This window comes from Lissotriton helveticus, chromosome 6 (genome assembly GCF_964261635.1).
Source record: "Lissotriton helveticus chromosome 6, aLisHel1.1, whole genome shotgun sequence".
NCBI lineage: Eukaryota > Metazoa > Chordata > Amphibia > Caudata > Salamandridae > Lissotriton > Lissotriton helveticus.
The window spans coordinates 1,831,149,097-1,831,169,046 of NC_136067.1; the positions used below are offsets into that span (position 1 = coordinate 1,831,149,097).

Consider the following 19,950-nt stretch of genomic DNA (forward strand, 5'->3'; position numbering starts at 1 on the left):
AAGCCCAGTAAAGGCCACAGCACGGGTAATTACACCCCAAGGTGGAGAGTGAGCACAGCTAGAGAGAGGAAGACACCTGAAGGAAACCAACTAAGCAACCAGCCTTATTGCATCACTGTGAGCTCTCACAGGCGCCCCAGCACAGACAAGAGGGGTGCACGCTGGCGGATACTGCAGGCACATCGACTGCGAAGGCAAGAAGCAGCTCAGAGGCGGAATCTCTCACCACAGAGGGTGGACCGGGAGAAGACAGTGAGTGCGAGAACAGAGAGGACGAGGGAGGAGATCAAAGCGCCCCAGGGAGTCCATCCAGGAAAACTGTTGTCACACCTAAAACCAGGAGGAAGGCTCCAACCATGGCGAGTCAGAGCACGTCTCTCACCCAACTCGTCCCATTCCTCACGAAAAGCGGAGAACCGGAAAGGAAATGGGAAGACTGGAAGAGGTACTTCCTTAACTATCTGGAAGCGCTAGAAGAGGAAGGCGAGACCGCATTCACGAGTCTGAGGAAAAAGAAGATCCTTCTCCATAACTTAGGTCCAGAAGGGCTCAGGATCTATGACACCATAGTGAAAGGAGAAAGAGCCGCAGCGGACACGGAGGTGTTTGATCACGCCATTGAAGACTTGGACGCACATTACAGGCCTGTAGTGTGTGTCGCCATTGACAGATTTAACTTCTTTCAGAGGAAACAGAAGAGCGGAGAGTCTGTGGACGAATACGTCGTAGCACTGAGGAAATTAGCAGTCACGTGCAAATTTGGGGGACTGCATGATGAATTCATCAGGGATCAAATTATTATGCATACCTCCAGTACCCACATACAGGAGAAATTGTGGGTGAATGGCGACGCTCCACTCAAGGAGATCTGGGCGATGGTTAAAAAGGCCGAACTATCGAAAAGGTGTGCCCAGGCAGCGAAGAGGGACGCCCAGGAATCGCAAGCAGTGTGTAGGGTAATGGCGCCAAACAGAAACGACCGTTGGAAGCAAAATGAGACGCGGAAGACGCAGGGAGGAAACAGAGCTGACTTCTCCACTAAATCACAGACGGACAGCAAGACACACAGAAAAGAAAGAAACCAGTGTTACAGGTGTGGTAGCAGTAACCACATGGGAAACGACAAGGCGTGCCCCGCCTTCAAGGCCAGGTGTTCCTACTGCAACATCTTTGGACACTACGAGAAAGTGTGTCGCAGAAAACCGAAGAATGCCATAGTGCGCTTGGTAGACCATGATCAGAGAGAAGACTCCAGTGATCAAGACGACAAGGGTGAAGAGGAGGAATTCCTGTACATTGATGTCCAAGTTCTAGAGATGGACGGTTCCAACACAGACAGGCCTCGTCTCGACATGCACATAGGAGGCATACCCTTGGAGATGATTGCGGACAGCGGAGCGCCCATCTCAATAGTCCAGAGGCAGGTATGGGAAGACAACTTTGCAGCGAGGATCAAAGAAACACTCCTACCCATGGATGTGAGACCAGTAACGTACACTGGACAGAAGATCCCCATGCTGGGATACTGCCCGCTCTTATTTGAATTTAGAGGTCGTCATGCGCAGTGCAAGCTGTACGTAGCGGAGAGAGGGCCGTCTGTTCTGAGTTGGAAGGATCAAGGAGCATTGGGGATCCAGCTCAACCCTGGTGGCATAGAGAAGATCCTACTCATGGACATGGCGGTCAGGGAAGATGTACAGTTGTGGAGGAAAACATATCCCAAGGTGTTCAACGGGCAGATTGGCGAGCTGGGCAAGTACACGCACCTCATCAAACTGAAGGAAGGGGCGGTACCAGTAGTGCACAGAGTGAGGAACATTCCGTTCCGCAGCAGAGAGGCAGTACAAATAGAGCTGGACAGGTTGGAGAAGGAGGGAGTCATCAGGGCGATAGAGAGCGCGGAGTGGCTGTCTCCCCTGGTGGTAGCCCAAAAGCCCAACGGCAAGGTACGTCTCTGCGTGGACCTAAGGGAGTTAAACAAAAACATTGTCATAGACAGATTCCCCTTGCCGCGCATCAGTGAAATGCTGGCGAAAACAAAGGACGTCACATGGTTTTCCACAGTGGACCTTTCGTCGGCCTATCATCAGGTTAAGCTTCATCCGTCGTGCACCCACCTCACGTCGTTTATCACACCCTTCGGGTGCTATGAGTTCGTGAGGATGCCCTTCGGCTCAGCTTCTGCCGCGGCCGTGTTCCAGAAAATCATGCATAAACTCCTAAAAGACCTTAAGGATGTCCTCTTCTTCCAGGATGACATTCTGGTAATGGGGAAGTCGAGGCAGGATCACAACGTGAAACTTCACAAGGTGCTGCAGAAACTGCAAGACAGTGGATTGACTGCCGAGTGGACGAAATGCAATTTGGGAGTGCAGTCGGTCACATACCTCGGCCATGAGGTGAGTGGACAAGGCATAACTCCGAAGAAAACAAACATGAGAGCCATCATGGAAGCGCCCACGCCGGAAAGAAAGGAAGATGTTCGGTCATTCCTAGGGATGGCCGAGTATTACAGCAAATTCATCCCTCATTTCGCAACAAAGACACACTACATACGACAACTGCTCAAGGAGAAGAACAGGTTTCAGTGGGGTAAAGAGGAGCAAGAAGAGTTCGACTCACTCAAGCGAGAAATGGGTACGGCCATTCCCCTCAAGGGATTTGACCCCGAAGCTGAGTCTATTCTCACCACAGACGCCAGTGACCGAGGCCTAGGAGCTGTACTAATGCAGAGAGAGGAGTCAGGAGAGACGTCGACCGTCAGCTTCGCCTCCCGCTCGTTATCGCCCAATGAGGAGAAGTTCAGCGTGGTGGAGAAAGAGATGATGGCGGTGGTCTGGGCGGTAGAAAAATTCAGGCAATACTTGTGGGGCGCCAAGTTTCTCATAAAAACCGATCACAAGCCTTTAGTTCGTGTCCTGACATCAAGTGGACATGACCATGCCACGCCCAGGATTGCCAAGATGACCCTACGGCTATTGGACTTTGTCTATGACGTCGAGCACATTCCAGGGCCACAGAACAAAGTGGCCGACTTCCTAAGTAGGGCAGCTGCCATGGACGAAGCAAAGAATGAAGAAGGACAAGAGTGGGAAGGATATGTGGTTGCCACCATCCAGGACACTGAAGAGGTAATAAGCGCCCAGGACTGGGAGGAAGCATACCGAGAAGACACAGACTTGGAGGCCGTAAAAGGATATGTTGTTCATGGCTGGCCCGAGAAGAGACACTTGAAGGAGGAACTGAAGAGATACTGGGAAGTCCGAGAGGAACTGTCTTTGGCTGAAAACCCAATGTTCTTACTCAGAGGGGACAAGGTGATTCCACCCAGGAACATTCTGGAACGGTTGATGTCTTTACTACATGAAGGGCACCAGGGCATCACAAAAACGAAAGCCTTGGCCAGACAAACATACTGGTGGCCAGCCATCGACGCGCAGGTAGAAAGACATGTGCGCTCTTGCGAGTCTTGCGCAAAATCGGACAAGGCCCAGAGCATGCTGAGACCCCCGCTGGGAAGGTTTCCGATTCCAGATGGCCCGTGGGAGATGTTGTCAGTGGACATAATGGGACCAGTTTTGAACAAGGAAGGCACTCAAAAGTACGTGGTGGTCGCCATTGATAGGTATTCCAAGTGGCCCGAGCTACAAGTCTTGGAGAGAGTGGATACTGAGGCAGTGATAAAGTTCTTGCGTACCACCTTTATCAGCGAAGGTATTCCGAGGATCATCACCTGCGACAATGGACCCCAGTTCACTTCAGAAAAGTGGACGGCCTTCACCAACAGAAACGGAATTGAAGTGAAGCACACCCCGATCTACCACCCGGCGGGAAACGGCCAGGTGGAACGCTTTAATCGTGTGATTATGGGCACCATACAGGCTGCCATTGAAGATGGCAAGAATTGGGAAGTGGAGCTGGAGAAGATGATTTGGGCATACCGAATCACACCGGGTAGCACAGGCTACAGCCCCTTCAAGATCTTAAGAGGCAGAGAAGCATTCACCAAAGACAATGCAGCATGGAGGAAGCTGATTGTCCAGAGTAAATGGTCACCGGCGGTGGTAAGGAAAAATCTGGAGAGAGCCCAGGATGTCTACACGGCACACTACAACAGAAGAAGGAACACTCAAAGTACAGAACTGGACAAAGGTGATTGGGTGAGGGTGAAGCTAGCCATCATGAAGAAGAAAGGAGAGAGCAAGTTTTCACCTCCCCTCAAAGTGGTGGAGCCTTATGCCAGATCAGCTCTCCTGAGCGATGGAAAAATTTGGTCCATGGACAGAATGGCCAAATGCAGCAAGATACTGAAATGGGAAGACGAAGCGGAAGAAGGAACGGAGAATGTCGCAGAGGATGGAGGAAGTGTAAGTGGAGAAAGGGAAGAGGAGTATGTGAACGGAACGGAAGGACTAACAACAGCAGAGGAGGAAAGAGTGAGTAGAGAGACAACGGAAGGAAAGAACAGAGGCATAGAAGAGAGTGAGAAGAAGGCCAAGGAGGGGAAAACAGAAGGTGCGAGAGAAAGAAGGGAACAAGAGACTACAGGAGGTGAGAGAAAGATTGAGAGAGTGGAAACTCGAGCAGGGCGGAGAGTCAAGGTACCGGAGAGATTCAAGGACTATGAAATGGACTGGAAGTAAGACTTTTAAAGTTTTGTTTATTGTGCATAAAGGGGGGAGATGTGGCAGCGCTCTAGTGTTCCATGAGCGGAACAGGAACCACGTCACAGGACGTGGTAGGCGGAGCATTTAGTTTTCTCTGGCGCTCACCGCCAGAGGTAGCCAGCCCCGGCGCTCCGGAGTAATTAAACGTTTAAATCAATTAACCACTGCGTCCTTGCTTCATTACAATCGTGATATTATTACTGGTGTACTATTCTCAATTACAAGTTGTTGTACGGTATGTGAATATGTGTTTTGAGATCCATGTGTGCCATTGCTCACATGCGTTACTACATCATGATTTATAAATTGTAGTCATATCCATTTACATAATGTTTATGACACGTCCGACTGGAACCAACATAACAATATCCGATATATATGTGGTCCGAGCATACAAAAACTGTAATTCGGACATAATCATCACTTTACTGCAAGAAAAAAATCACATAATGACAAAATAAAAGAGAAAACCACTGAACGATACAAATAAGACATATTTTCTATAAAGTGCAAACAACATTGAAAATTATAATATAAAAAACTGCCATCTGTGGAATATAAATAGCGTCTTTCCTACATGACTGGGTATGAATGTGTATTTTCAGTACATTGCCACCTAGTGACTCGTCTAGTCAGGAGTTAAATCAGTACGCATACCGAAATACAATAACAAAACAGTAGAGGGCACCCCTATACCTGAAGACAGACAGGACACGGGCAATCGCCCACAACCGACTGAGGGGCGTATACGTTTTCAGTTCTACGTGCTCCAAAGTGTATCTGCTCCTCTCAGCTGAGCGGCGAGTTGCTAATGTGTCTGGCATAAAGCCCTAGAAGGCATATTTCCCATCACAACGGCAGGGGTGTGTCTGTACATAAGGAAAGGATCATGACCACCTCCTGCCAATAATGTTGAAGGGACGCCCAAGCCACAGCATATGAAGCAAGTCCGCATCTGGCTGCTGGCAGCGCGGGCAAGCGGAGAGGATGGCGATATGGAAATATCTATTTATCTTGCCATGTGAGATGTACGCCCTCTGTGTAATGAATGTTTGTATAAGTTTAAACCTAGAGTTCCTCGATATGTACCTAGAGCCCGTTAAGATAGCGTCCCATTCCTTATCGGTCCAAGGCTGGCCTCTATCTGCCTCCCACCTGACTCGGAATTGTTGCATTGGCTTCAATGTATGCGCAAGAAGCGCCTCCACTAGCCAATGCACTACATGTGATCCCACCCCCATTACATGCAGATATTGTAATAATAGATGTGTCGGTGGCTCAGTTGTTAGATCTCCCCAGGTGGCTGACAAAGCCTTGAGAAGGGAGGTATGTAGAAGGAACTGGCCTGCCGGCAACTCAGCTTCTTCGGCCAATGTCTCGAAAGTCAGTAATATACCGTCTGTATATAGGTCGCCCAAGGTGTCTTTCCCCGCAGCATGCCAGGTTGCCAGGGCTGTGTCCGATGTGCCCAGTCTACCCCTTGGTGTCCCCATCAATGGCAAAATCGGGGCATATGGAAGGGTCGCGCGGGTAAGATATAAACTCCTCATGTAACATTTATGTGCTAGTCCCAAGTGTAATTGTGGTGGTCACGGAGGTTTAGCAACGGGGTGGAACAGATGACAAATTTGAGATTGGGTCCAGGGCTGGTGCAAGTCACTGTGTCTTCCAGACACCTGCCGTCTAGCCATTTTGTCGCCTATTGGAGCTGAGCAGCTAAATTATACAGTTTCATATTGAGGACGGCCAGCCCACCCTGACTAGTAGGAGCATACATCTTCCACAAAGCAGCTTGTGGCCTACCATTATTCCATGTTAAGTCCAGAAATAACCGTTCCAACTCTCGGAAAGTCCTAGGTAGGATAGAAAGTGGGAGATTTGAGAAATATTATAGCAGTTTGGGAAATACGATCCTTTTCAGCAGGGTGATGTGGCTCATGACATTCAGTGGAAGTGTTTTCCAAAATTGCATTTGAGCTCGTATACCCGAGATTGCTCTCATCAGATTACCCTCTAATAAGTCGTCAGGCATCCGGTATATAAAGATACAGAGCTATCTGAAGGTGGTGGAATACCATGTAAGGGGCGAGCCATTTAGAGCTACAGCTTCCTCAGTTGTATCGGCACTGAATGGATAGATCCCGATTTAGCCCAATTGACCCGGAGTCCTGACTTCTCCTCAAAGGTTCTAAGTATGTCCGCAATGGACGTCGGGATCACAGTGACATCCCGGAGGTATAACAGCAAATCATCCGCATATAGGGAAATGGCATGTAGCCCATCTCCCAGCCGTATACCCCACGCCTCCCTATCGCTCCGGAGTAGCATCGCTAAGGGCTCCATAGCTAGAGAAAACAACAACGGGGACAAGCGGCAGCCCTGATGCGTCCCTAGTCTCACTCTAAAGGGGTCCGAGATTAACCTACTGGTGCAAACCCGAACAGCGGGACGTTGGTACAATAGGTGAATCATATTTAAATAGTGCTCTCCCAGTTCATACTTGCCCAAAACTGCTGCCAGATAAGGCCATTCCAAAGAGTTGAAGGCCTTTTCCAAGTCCAGAACCAAGCAGCCCGATCGGGGCCAACTATGTAGTGCGTATTGTTGTACTCCAAAGAACCTACGGATATTAAGAGATGTGCACCGGGCAGGAACAAAACCATTCTGGCTAGGGTGTACCAGCGTTTTCACTGAGGGTGAAAGACGCCTAGCCAATAGCGATACAAAGATTTCATAGTCTGTGTTAAGGAGTGCCAGCGGGCGATAAAAAAAAGCCCAGGAGATTGGGGTTTTCATCAGGTTTAAGGAGGGATACCAGCAGGGTCTTGTTCTGTGTGGTGGTAAGAGTTGAGTCATCGAGTGCGGTTTCGTACACTTTTAGTAACTGTGGCACTAAGATGTGAGTGTATGCCTTGTAAAATTCAGTTGGTAGACCATCTGGTCCCAGCGACTTCCCATTAGACAGCGAGAAAATACTGTCCCGAACTTCCTGTGATTGAAGAGGGGCGTTTAGTTCTTCACTTTGGGTGCGTGTAGGCCTCGGGAGATCTAGGCCCTCCAGGTATATCTGTAGCTCTAGGGGCGTAGCTCGTGCGCGTGATTCATACAGACCTTGATAGTGCGTTACAAACGCACCATGAATATCTCACTGCGTATATGCGACTGAATAGTAGGAATATACCCTATCTAACGGGTTCCTGTATCGCCACACATCAGAGAAGCGCCATTGCTCAGCCCAATGTGCCAATGCTTTCGCAGCTGAGTGTGTGGCGTCAATGGAGGAAAAGACTGGTCTAGGGAGACATCCAGTACACAGTTATAATCACCGCACATGATCATAGATGTATTGTGCCATGTGGATAGTTTTTGTAATATCTGATCTAAAAAGGCTGCCTGCTCTGTGCTGGGTGCATAAAGTGATTTTAATACTACCGGCTTTCCATCCAGTAGACCCTTAACTATAACATATCTGCCCTTCCCATCCACCATTGTGTCCACCACCCAAAACGGAGCCCAGCCTCACCCACACTAGAACTCCTCATACATACACGGAGTAGTCCGTCGCATACAGTTGCCCCCTCCAACGTCTATGGAGGGGTGTGACTTCTACTTGAGGCAAATGTGTCTCCTGAAGGAGTGCTATTTGTATGTGATGACATTTTAAATAGGAATATATGAGGTAGCGGCATGCCGGACTATGGATACCTCGCACATTCCAGGTTCCTATCTTGATGGGCGCCATAACCAGTAAGTGTCAGGGGTGCAAACGGTATAGGAGATAAACAAAGGCCCCCTGAACTGAAATGGTTCAATTCCTAGGACAGGGAAAAGCAAATGTATGCGAAAAACAATTCCTAGGCAATCATAGATGGATACAAAACTACATGTGTGGAGGGTATAAATCAAATTACTACACTATTTGAATGTTATTTTATTATCATACTAATGAAAGTTTTTTATTAATTATAACCTTAATGTATTGTAATACTGTATTTTTATTGTAAAATTGACTGTGATACAGATGTGTTGCTATATGAATCTCTAATGGTTTTTAATTTACTAGGAATTTTTATTAATGAACAATAAATACACTATATATGTTGTAGAACATTCTTTTGTTTTGGATTTTTGCTATACCCTCCGCACATGTATTTTTGTCTCCATCTATGATTGCCTAGGAATTCTTTTTCGCATACAGGGGTGCAAACGGTCCCATCCGACCAAGGGGTGGGAGAGGCTTGCGTGGGCATGTAGAGGCTGTTCCAGAGTGTATTTTTCTGCGCAAACCGACTTTACAGAAATCATACCGTAGTTGAAAAATGATGGCATAATAAACATAAAAACAACTCACAATAGAAAATACCATGAGAGCAATTCTGCAACAAGCAATCGCTCAAACGTGTAATACAATAGCACACAACTAACGTCTGGGGAGACTATTGTGCACAGCAACACAGGAGCTAGCTAAAGAAAAGGAGGGGTCTGTCATTAGCGGCTAAACCTGTCGCTGGCTAGACACTTGTAAAACAGGGCCACTGCCTGTTTGTTATATGCAATATTCCCATATAATAAGAGGCCAACAGGGACAGCATGTCAACCGTACCGATACCTGCTGTGTAAAAGCTACATCATCTCGACTACCAAGCACAAATATTACAGCTCAGAAACAGCATACAGAGTCTTTTATACTTGGGTGTCCGATGAAACCGTGTATCTCTTGGTCAATGAAGGAGAGGAGAGATAAACAGTTGATATACACATACTCAGGCAATGTTATCAGAAGTCTGCGGGGTAACATGTGGCAACACACAAGAGCCTTGGGAAACAGGAAAGTTGTCTGAGAGATCATCGACACTGGGCGGCCCTTGTCGATCAGAGTCTAAATTGGATTCTTCTTCCGGTGATCCGCTGATGTTCACCACAGCTTGTACCGCTTCAAGTTGACCGCTCAGTATCAACTCTGATGTTCTGCCAGAGGCCTGAGAGGTCGGGGACTGCGATTTTCTTCGTCTTCTTTGGCATCGTCGTAGAGAAGCCTCCGGCATCAGCTCTTTCCGTCCCGTTTGTGACGAACCATAAGCTTCCAGCCATTCCTCTGCACTCTCCGGGGTGGTGAAAAAATGGGTCTTACCATTTGCAATGACCCTCAGTTTTGCAGGACACCGCAAAGAGTACTTGAGATCATACTGTCGCAGGCGCCTCTTCACCGCAATATAAGAATGCAGCTGTCTCTGGACTTGGAAAGTGTAGTCCGGGAAAATCATGACTTTATGGTTGTCTACTTGTATATCCTGCAGTTTTCTAGTTCCTTGGAGAATGGCATCTCTGTCTCAATAGTTCAATAATCGGATTAAAAGTGGTCTCAGGTTTGAGCTCTTGGGTGGGGGCTTGGCAAGTACCGTGTGTGCTCTCTCGACAACAAAGTGTGGGGATAGGGCCTCTCCTGGCAGCAGTTATCGGATCCAATCTTCTGCGTAAGTCACTGCATTTCTTCCTTCCACTCTCTCCCGAAGGCCCACAAGGCGCACATTATTGTGGCAGGCCCTGCCTTCAGCATCCTCCGCTCAGTCTTCCAGGAATTTCACTCGATTCAATAGATCACAAATGTTCTTTTCAGCCATAGACACTTGCCGTGAGACCTCTGCAATTTCCCCTTCAGTGGCTGCAGTGAGATCTGTGAGTTTCCGATGGTCTGCATGCAGCAGCGTAAGATCAAGCTATTTTACCTTCTAGGGAGGTGCAGATCTGATTCATCATGTCTCCAAGCTTCTCAACTGCCGCCACCACCACGTCGAGCTTATGCGCCCTGGGGTCTGATGTCTCCACCATCTTATCTGCCTGCGCCCGAGTCTGTGGGTGAGGGGCTGCCGCACCTCCGGTGCCAACCTTTGTTCGGTCTCCTTGTGACATGGGGTAACGGATAGCGAATGCTAAGCTGGACGTAGCACTTCCTAGGTGCCTCTGGAGCAGCCTCCGAGATCCGCACCCACCGTCTATGTTAATCGAGGCCTAAGACAGACAGGGACCAGACCAGACCGGACCAGACAGTGCAGATGCATCTCACCAGTACTGTCCGTGGCTGCACTGCAGTCTCCTTGGCGTGGGAGCAGCCAGATCGATCCTGCTACCTCCTAACTCTGTGTTGCAGTCGTGAGAGGCAGGGCATAACAGGTGTGGCAAACGCCGATGTGTGGCCAGCCGTAGATCCGCAACGTCCCAGCCAGGAAGATCTTGAAAGGAGAAGTGTGTGGTGTGGCAGACTGCACCAGATCAGGATATATAACAACAGGGTATCGCCAGCAGTGCTTTCTTTGGACTACTTTGGGTGATCTAACATGACCTTCTCCTCTCAGCAAGTATTGTCCCACAGTCTACCCCAGTAGGCCCGGCTACCACTTTTCAGCCAGTATCTGGGGGATTACTCGAACTGCGGCATCACAGGACCCGTGTACTACTGCAGGTGGGTCGTAGGCTGCCGCCCCATCGGTCCACGAAGTTACGGTCACCTGGTTATAGCAGGGGCAATGCGGCCGTGATGAGTGACTCCAGTGCAGCTATCCAGTTCTAGGGGCGGGGTAGTCATCGGCCTCACGCGAATCTTGGTGCCCAGCGCCTCAGCCCTCTCTGTGCAGTGGCCATATTAAGAGATGAGTCAGCCCCTAAACACGATCATCCTCGCCTCTCGTCTCTGCCCCGGGGTCTCACTGGCGATCTCGAAACCCCCGCAACAGGTAGCGGTCTCTGTGCCAAGTTGACGTCTTCCCTCCGGGTCGGGCCTTGGGGGCGGAATCAATCCCCGGCCTCGCGTGGAGCGCTACAGTCAGTGCTGCGGCCCCCTGTCTGGCGGCCACACAAGCAGCGAGGTCTGCCTCAGAGTCGAGTGGCGTTTTTCCTTCATCGCTCCACTAACCTGACAGGTCCGGACTTGGGCCACCTGCGGCGACAGGCAGTTTATGCGGCGAAACGGGGCCTCTGCGTCTGTCGGGGCCTGGTGGGCGGGGCCAATCCCCGAACTCACGTACCTCGCTTCGCCTGGTGTCGTGATGCCACTCTCGGCGGATGCACAGGTGGGAAGGACCGCACCCAGATTACGCGGTACCTTTCCTTCCGCTACTTCATCGGGGTAACGGAGCCACCCCTGGAGCAATCCCAGCTGGCAGCGACCCCCACAGTTCAGGTGTTTACGGAGCAATGCAGCCAGAGAAGGGAGCCGATGACTGAGCTCTACTGCAACACGTCCGACTCCGTTGCTGGCCAAGCCACGCCTCAACAAGTGGTGCAATACATAATCTAATCCTTGACGGGAGGCGCATCCATGTGTGCCTGCTTGGTGGGCAAGCATGATATCATATGCAAAAGTTTATGAGTGAGCATCGCGTGGTGGGCATGCCAAGGAGAAAACAAGCATTGACCTTTGCCCATATTCACAGAATGTTGAGTGGATGCCATGACTCATATCTGTTTCCTATGTCACAAAATCGCCAATAAAGTGTAGCCATGCATTAGAAAGCTGATGAGAGCTTTATGTCACAACAACGGACAACGCAGGAGCACTGCAAACACAGGAAGATGATGGATGGAGCGCTGAAACTTTTCAGACAACCATCCCCAGTCACAGATCTGGATTGAATCCTTCATCGTTCTTTAATTCACTTCGCCACCCCAGTTCAGACCCAGCTATATGCAAATCAGTCTTGACCCTGTGCCCGATGTGAACAGTCCAGACCGAACTGCCAAGACAGGTCTTCCCTGGACTAGAAATAAGCATGCTGGGACCGGTTGTGGTGTAACACCCTTCATCAGCCAGGCTAGCTTGAATCCAGTGGCAAAGTGAGCAAGGGACCCAAGGCTGGGCATACCCTGTCAAATTAGGGCAAACACAGAAAGCACAAGAAGATGATGTACAAAGCGCTGAAACTTTTCAGACACTCACTCCAAGTCACAGATCTGGGTTGAATAAATCATCTTTCTTTAGCTCTAGCTGATGAGGGGTGATGCCCCGAAACTGGTCCCAGGAGGCTTATTTTCCGGTCCAGGGATGACCTACCCTGGAAGTTCGGACTGGACTGTTCCCATGGGGAACAGGGTCAAGGTTGATTTTTATACAGCAGGGTCCAAACTGGAATGGTGTGGTGACCAAAATAATGATGGATTAAATCCAGAACTGTGACTGGGGGTGAATGTTTGACAATTCTCAGCATTCCGTCCATCATCTTATTGTATTGCATTTTCACTCTAAGTGGGAAGGGTATGCCCAGACATGGGTCCTGTGCTCAATACGCCATCGGTTGTAAGATAGCCTGGCTGATGAGGGGTGATGCCCCGAAAGTGGTCCCAGGATGCTTGTTTTCAGGTCCAGGGAGGACCTGGCCTGGCAGTTCAGGCTGGACAGTTCCATTGGGGAACAGGGTCTAGGCTGATTTGCATATGGCTGCGTCCAAACTGGAATGGCATGGTGAGTAAAATAATGATGGATTAAACCCATTGTGTTGCAACACAGGAGCGCTCCGATGCATATCCCTCTGCAAGACGTTTGGTGTGCATTTAATTCATATAATTGACAAAACACCCTGCGGCAAGGTGTCAAGAAAGGTCTGGAAAGCATAAAAAGAAGGCACAGGTGAAGCTAGAATAGAGTGGGAGGAGGATAGAGTAACTAGAGGTGCCACGGACATCAAAGAGAGACTAGCAAAAAGAGTCAAGGAGGATGAAAGCATCTAGAGATCAGTAACCATCGCTTTTGTTTTGCAGAGGTGTTTTCAATTTATGGTTCAAAACTGCATACAGTTTTTTTTGCAGTTTTATATAGCAATAACTCGACCCGAAAGTATCAGAGCGCTTTACACGAGCACCAGTTGTGTTACACACAAGCACATTTATTTTGTGAGGCACGCAGTGATTAAGCGATTTGCTGAGAAACACAAGCGATTTGCTGAGAAACACAGGATGTTTGAGCCTCCAGCCACACTCGAACCTGGTTCCCCAGCTTCAAAGTAAGCCGCCCTAACCGTTAGACCATACCCTCTCTTGTTAACAAGTCACTGCACAGTGACTAATGAAGGGGTCTTGTGAAAAATATATGCTTATAAAAGTAACATACTGCAGTTGTCATTAAAGAACAGCCGCAGTCCGTGCAGGTAACAGCGGTGGGGCAGTGAGGCTGGGTGGGGTTGGGGGGTTTCGAGGTATGAAGCAGAGGAAAAATTAAATAAATAATTAATTTTCCCTCGTCCTCGTCCGTCGGAATCCCCTCTTCCCCCCCCCCCCCCGGCCCACCGGCTCACCGGCTCACCGGCCCACCGGCCCACCGCCTCACCGCTGTTACCTGCACGGATCGCAGCTTTAAAAGAACCCCCTAGTGAAACACCAAAGAAGAACAAGCTAAAGTTCTAATGTGCTACAAAGCAATTCGATGTTATTTAAAGGCACGTTGCAGGTTTCATCAAAAAACTACATGAAACCCCCTACTATACATAACTAATGTCCACTTAAAGCCCCTTAATCGCTGCTCTTACTTTGGTCTGGTGCCTGGTAATAAAAATAACATTGGAAGCGAAACCTTTCTTATGTGGAGTTGATGCAGCATGCAGTCCTGTTAAGACTGCGTTAACATAACAAGTAGAAACAAGTATCATATGAGTGTAGCGGATGTGGCAGCGGCCAGAGAGCTGCTTAATCAAGAGCTGTGGAGCTGGGTTTTGAGTCTCAGCGGGGGCTCACAAGCACGCTTGAAATGAGTGCCAAAAACTTTTAAATAAAATACGAGATAAATGCATGCCGCTAGGAAATGTAAACAGTGTTAAGCAAAAGTGTGCAATAAAAAAATTGCCCCAACAGCGGAAGGAAACAGTACTACTGATGGGAAACTGATAAGAGAAGCCCTTGATGAACAAGCATTGGTAAATGCAAGAAACTATGCTACAGCCAATAGAAATGAAGGGAAAGTAAGTAACAAGCACAGGAACCAATGAAAAGCAAGGGGGCAGGACGTTAGCCCCTTTTAAGATTCTATTGAATACAATAGGTTTTTCAAGCACAGCGCAAGCGCTGTGCAGGCGAAACCTAAAAATCACATTATTATTCTACCCAACACACAATCTAGTTAGATAAAGGTCCCAAATGTGGTACATAAAAGATAACATGGTGTACTACAACAGTTCTTTACCAAATACCCAAGGAAAATATAATGCTTAACACAGTTAAATTAACTATTAGAAATCAGTGTTTCGTTAAAAGAAGCTGATGTGTTCTTTTTCAAATAATGAACAACAAGGTTAGTATCTCAGCCAAGGGGCAGGCACACTGGAAGCTCTAAACGTATATCCCTGAACCCTCTACTCAAAGAAAGCAAATGTACACACAAAGGTTTAGGAAGGAACTCACGCAGCCGTTCATATGCTCATATTCTAAATTCACAAGGTTTTAAAGTTTACACCTGGAAAATAGTGACAGCCACAGCTTTTTTAGGCGCTTTGCTTGAAAACCTTTGTCAACTTCTTTTTCACACAGCAGCGGCTGGTGCAGGTAAGCGATGTAGGGCAGTGGGGCGGGGCGCTGCGGGGGGGATTTCGACAGACGATGTAATCAGAGTTATTTATTTATTTAATTTGCCCTATTCTGTTGTCTGCCGACATCCCCATCCCCTGCCCCATTGCCTCACCGTGCTTATCTGCACTGGCCGCTGCTTTTTTCACATGAGGAAATATACATCTGCATCGTTCTTCATGTGAAACCCTGTCATGGCAATGCACATTTTTTTCTACACAGGGTGATATTTTAAGTTTTAGAAAAAAACATTTTACTGCAACGCCAATAGTTTGGAGAGGGTACCAATCCATCTCAACCCTGCAAATGGAATTATTCCTGTCAGTGTCAGGAGTAAATGTCTGACCTTTTGTAGGATGTGAGTGGGTTGGAGAGAAGCTTGTAAATCCCCACAGTTGCTTAATACCGTAGGTGTGCACTCACACATAGGGCATTCCAGCACGAGGGAACAGATGTACTCACATGAAAATATGAATGGAAGTAAATCCCAATGCAAAGCCACCTCTGAGACTATAGCTAAGTGGTTTTGCACTTATCAAAAGGTTGTTTGCATGTGCAAACTCTACGCATGTATTTAAAAAGCTTTGAGAATCCGGCCCACTGCCTGCAAGTAGAAGAAGATGGCAAAGCATGAAATGTTTTCAACTTCGAGTCTCTGAGTGGAAGGGCGGACAAATGGTTGGTAGGTTTTCATAAAATCAAAACAATAAAGTAAATACACTTTAAATGTAGTTATCATGGTTGCTGCTGTGTTGTCCTCGCTGCAGTCTTCTTCCCACGTAACTCCAGGGCCCCAGCTCTCTTAACCAATCCTGGAGCTGCTCTCACAGTGTCAGAGCAGTGTCAGGATTGGTGGCCCCAATCAGTGCTCACAAGAACACTGGACGCTTTTGCTTTCTCTAACCTAGGCCTCTTGAGACAGCTGGGTTAAAGAGGTTTAAAGTGCGCATGTGTGGCTGGCCATCGCAAGACGTCCGGCCAAAGAGACATGCGCACTTTAAACCAGTGCAACATGCATCCTACCCTCCTCCCTGCTGCTGCCATTCATCAGCAGCCCCGCCCCCGTCCTGACACTCCGTTCAAGATGGGGTGATGAAAAAAAAGGGTAATAAATTAACTTCATTACCATTTTATTTTTCCATCGCTGGGGGCATTTCAGTGGGGTGACGCTCCTCTGCTATGACGGAGGAGCTGCCCCTGAGCCGTCGAGTCATAGTCATATACAATTAGTACAAAGAGAAAGGAGTGTGCCCTCTCTGCACTTTTAATAGTAGGGTGTTGGGTGTTTCTGCCTGATTCATACAGCGATGTAAGAATACATAAGAGAGTCCTCCTGTAACACTACTTCCGGCACTCATAAATGTTTTTGCGAATAGGCCCCTTTGTTTATGTCTTTACATGTGGATAAGGCACAATAACGTTATAGTTTTTCTATTCCCTTTAAACATGCCACCTACTCCAGTGAAAACTTTGATTGTCAGGGTTGGATCCATAATTACCAAATTTCCATTACCTTTAATCTAACACATCAGCTGTTTCATGTCATCAGTCCATTGATCAACTCCGCGGAGCTATGATCAATTGCACAACACACGGCACTCTATTCCCATTGCCTCCCTTAGGTTCAATAAGCTTCTGAGCACGTGCAGTTCATGAGTTTAAGAAAAAACGTGTGAGAAATGTCACGGGAGATACTCCTGAGGGCAAAATGTACCACTATCATTTCCGAAATAAATCCAGCTTTGATTTCAGCAGAAGAATTTCCAGAGGAGTAAAATTGGCTTGTCCGCTTCTGAATTACCTGGGGGGAGCAGAAAATGTAATACAATTAACTTCTTACTGTGCTAGAAATGTATGTCTCGGGGGCGCTGTTCAGGATGAGCTAACAGGGAGCCTCGGCCTGGGATCCTGCCCATCCGCCTGTAAAAACTGAACTACTATGCATGTCTCTGGTTTTCTACACCTAAGGAACCCCCAAAGAAGAAAACTGACTGGTGGAAAGTAACACATGACTCAGAGGGAATCTGACTTACTCGATAAGCCACTGAGAAGGTAAATTTCATCTCCATGATGCCAAGCAGCCCTCCAAACATCAAGCAGAGCAGAAACACTCTTGTCTTTTAGTCGCAACTGCAAAGTTTTGCTGTGAAAATAGGTGCAAATGAGCCAACGCGGAACTACATATTAATAACAACACATTTGAGCTGGTGGCTGCCTGTGTACCCTCCACAATGATAGAAATACTCTGCTTTTCTTAAAGATCCCTCACCCACCAGGGTTGCCCCTTGGTGGCATGCTTCATCATTCAGGTCCTTCCCGATCCGCTCCGGATCAAGGCGTGCTTCAACCAGACGAGATATGCAGGAGCACTTTTTTGGTCTTTGTCTATGATGAACACCAAAAAAGTGCTCACGCGTATCTCGTCTGGTTGAAGCACGCCTCGATCCACAGCGGATCAGGAAGGACCCCAATGATGAAGCATGCCACCGAGGGGCAACCCTGGTGGGTGAGTGATCTTTAAAAAAAACATAGTTTTTCTCTCATTGTGGAGGGTATGTCCATCGCTATTCTTTCCTATTTTACTGGGTTCTTTGTTTTGCTAAAATTGTACATTTGAGGAGGACGAACACAGTTATTCCTTTTCCTCCCCCACACTTTTGATAGTAGACTGCCTGTGTAGCCCAACGGGACAAATGTTTTGGACCAGCACTAATTTTTCCTTATTAGACATTGACCGAGAACAAGAGAAAGAAAAAAAAACCACACAAAGCGAAAAGAAGTAAGAAGAGAAAGATGGAAACAACGTCGCCGAGGGAGGAAACTGCTAGAGTGAGATTAAGGCACAGTGAGTGTCTGGATAGAGCCAGGAGGTCAGTTCAAGACTACGCAGCCTTAGAATGGGCGTGCCAACCCTTAAAAGCACCAGCTGCATGTTTCTGAGGATAGCTCTGGGCACTCATTCTACTACAAATTAGACACTGTGGACATGCACAGCTTTTAACATAGTACTGAAATTCTACTCACTATCAGATGCATTCAAACTTAAGGCAGACCCAGAGATCTGTAGTCAAAATGAACACCCTTCCTCCTGACTTGATCATCAATGTGCGCACAAAAAAGTTTAGCTGATAAATCAGCAGCGACTGGAATGTCAGAAGCTAAAAGAATTATGAACACATCACCCACCCCTTCACTGCCCCCCTTCTGTGCTTGGTTAAAATTGAAAAGTATTCAATCAGATTCCAAAATGCCAGATTACCTCGGCGATCAACTATTTTCAACCACTTCTGTAGCATGTAATAGAATCTCAAGACAAGAGTGGACATCCGACAGGGTCTGCTTAAAGGAACGAGGGTGCCAAATCAAAACAACAAGGATCAGGCCCTCTAAGTACATAACCCTGACTTCAGCATGAGCCATCCTTACCCCAAAACACTCCCTTCTTGCCCACAACTCAAAAAGGACCTCAAATATAGGCTTCTTCAGGTAGTTCTGCTCCAACTTAAGTGACTGTGCCTCTTTCAGAACTGCTTCTAAGCCCTTACCCACATGGATGTCCTACTTGTAACTAATGTTATTAACCCAAGCTATAAAGTGCAGCTGTCATCATCTATTGTAACTTCCTGAACTATGTATATGCAGCTTTGAAATCTGCAACATGTAACAGTCATCACAACCTTTTTTAATGTTTCTCAAGCATAGTTTGTATCTTATGATGGTTTCTCCACTCGACACACCTACCGATTGGATAGGTCCGCACTCTATACATATGCATTCATAATGAGTTTTGAGAGCTACCAAAGTTAGATGTTGGATTGTCCAGACTTTGGCTTCTACAAAAGAAAATGACTGGTGTATTTTCTGGAAAAAAAATTGCTTACGTTTTCAAATCGTGCAATGTAATGGGTTCACTTTGGTGAATTCATGCATGTGTGCACAAACACACATCCCACACTACAATCTGCCACAGCAATGCAGAAAATTGTGTTTTATTTCAGTGACCTGTGCTTCTCTGATGTTTCTCTGCTCTCCCCTCTGACTTTCCTCCGCCACAACTGATCCTGAACCACTCCCTGGGTCACTAATCTGGCAATTGCATGTCAGGCCCTGCAGACACACAAGCAGTGCAATTAGAAGGGTGGGCTTGCATTGTAGCCAATCATCAGGCTTTTTTTTTAACTTGCCTTGTGGAGGACAAAGACCCCGCGCCCTAGGAGGGCAGCCTCAACATTTTCTTCAGGCTGCGACCAGCAAATCAGATCGCGTAATTTGAGCCCACAGCACTACGTTTGTCTGTAGTGGATTCGCATTGGTATTGCAGCGTGAATTATACATAAACTTTGAACCATAGTTTCAACTACTAAATGGATTTACACTAAATGACATAAAGCTCACTTTCCAGGTAAAGATCTAGGGGCAGATTTACAAGCCCCTTGCGCCACTTTTGTGTCACCGTTAACATGGGAAAAGTGGCGCAAAAGTGGCGCAAGGGGTTTGTATATCTGCCCCTAAGTTTTTTCCCAAATTTGGTTTAATTCCTTTCAGAATTTTTTTCTGAATCACTGTTCAATTTTTCTATGACAAATTGCATGGGGAAAATGCCCCATTTTTTTACCACCCCCTTCATAGATCACCCCAAAACTTTACAAAAATGAGCAGAGGTGGACAAGACTTTTTTTTCGAACATTTAAACAAAATTTCTTAAACGGCACCAAAGTTATTAGCAAACCAAAAAATC

General features: G+C 47.4%; 1 protein-coding gene across 1 annotated transcript in view; it reads right to left on the reverse strand.

Moving 5' to 3' along the window:
- KCNH1 (potassium voltage-gated channel subfamily H member 1) overlaps positions 1 to 19,950 on the reverse strand; it is a 1,297,290-nt gene that overhangs the window by 805,720 nt on the left and 471,620 nt on the right. Inside the window, 1 exon segment of the mRNA XM_078649724.1 lies at positions 19,215 to 19,224. Within this exon segment, the coding sequence (XP_078505850.1) occupies positions 19,215 to 19,224 (10 nt within the window).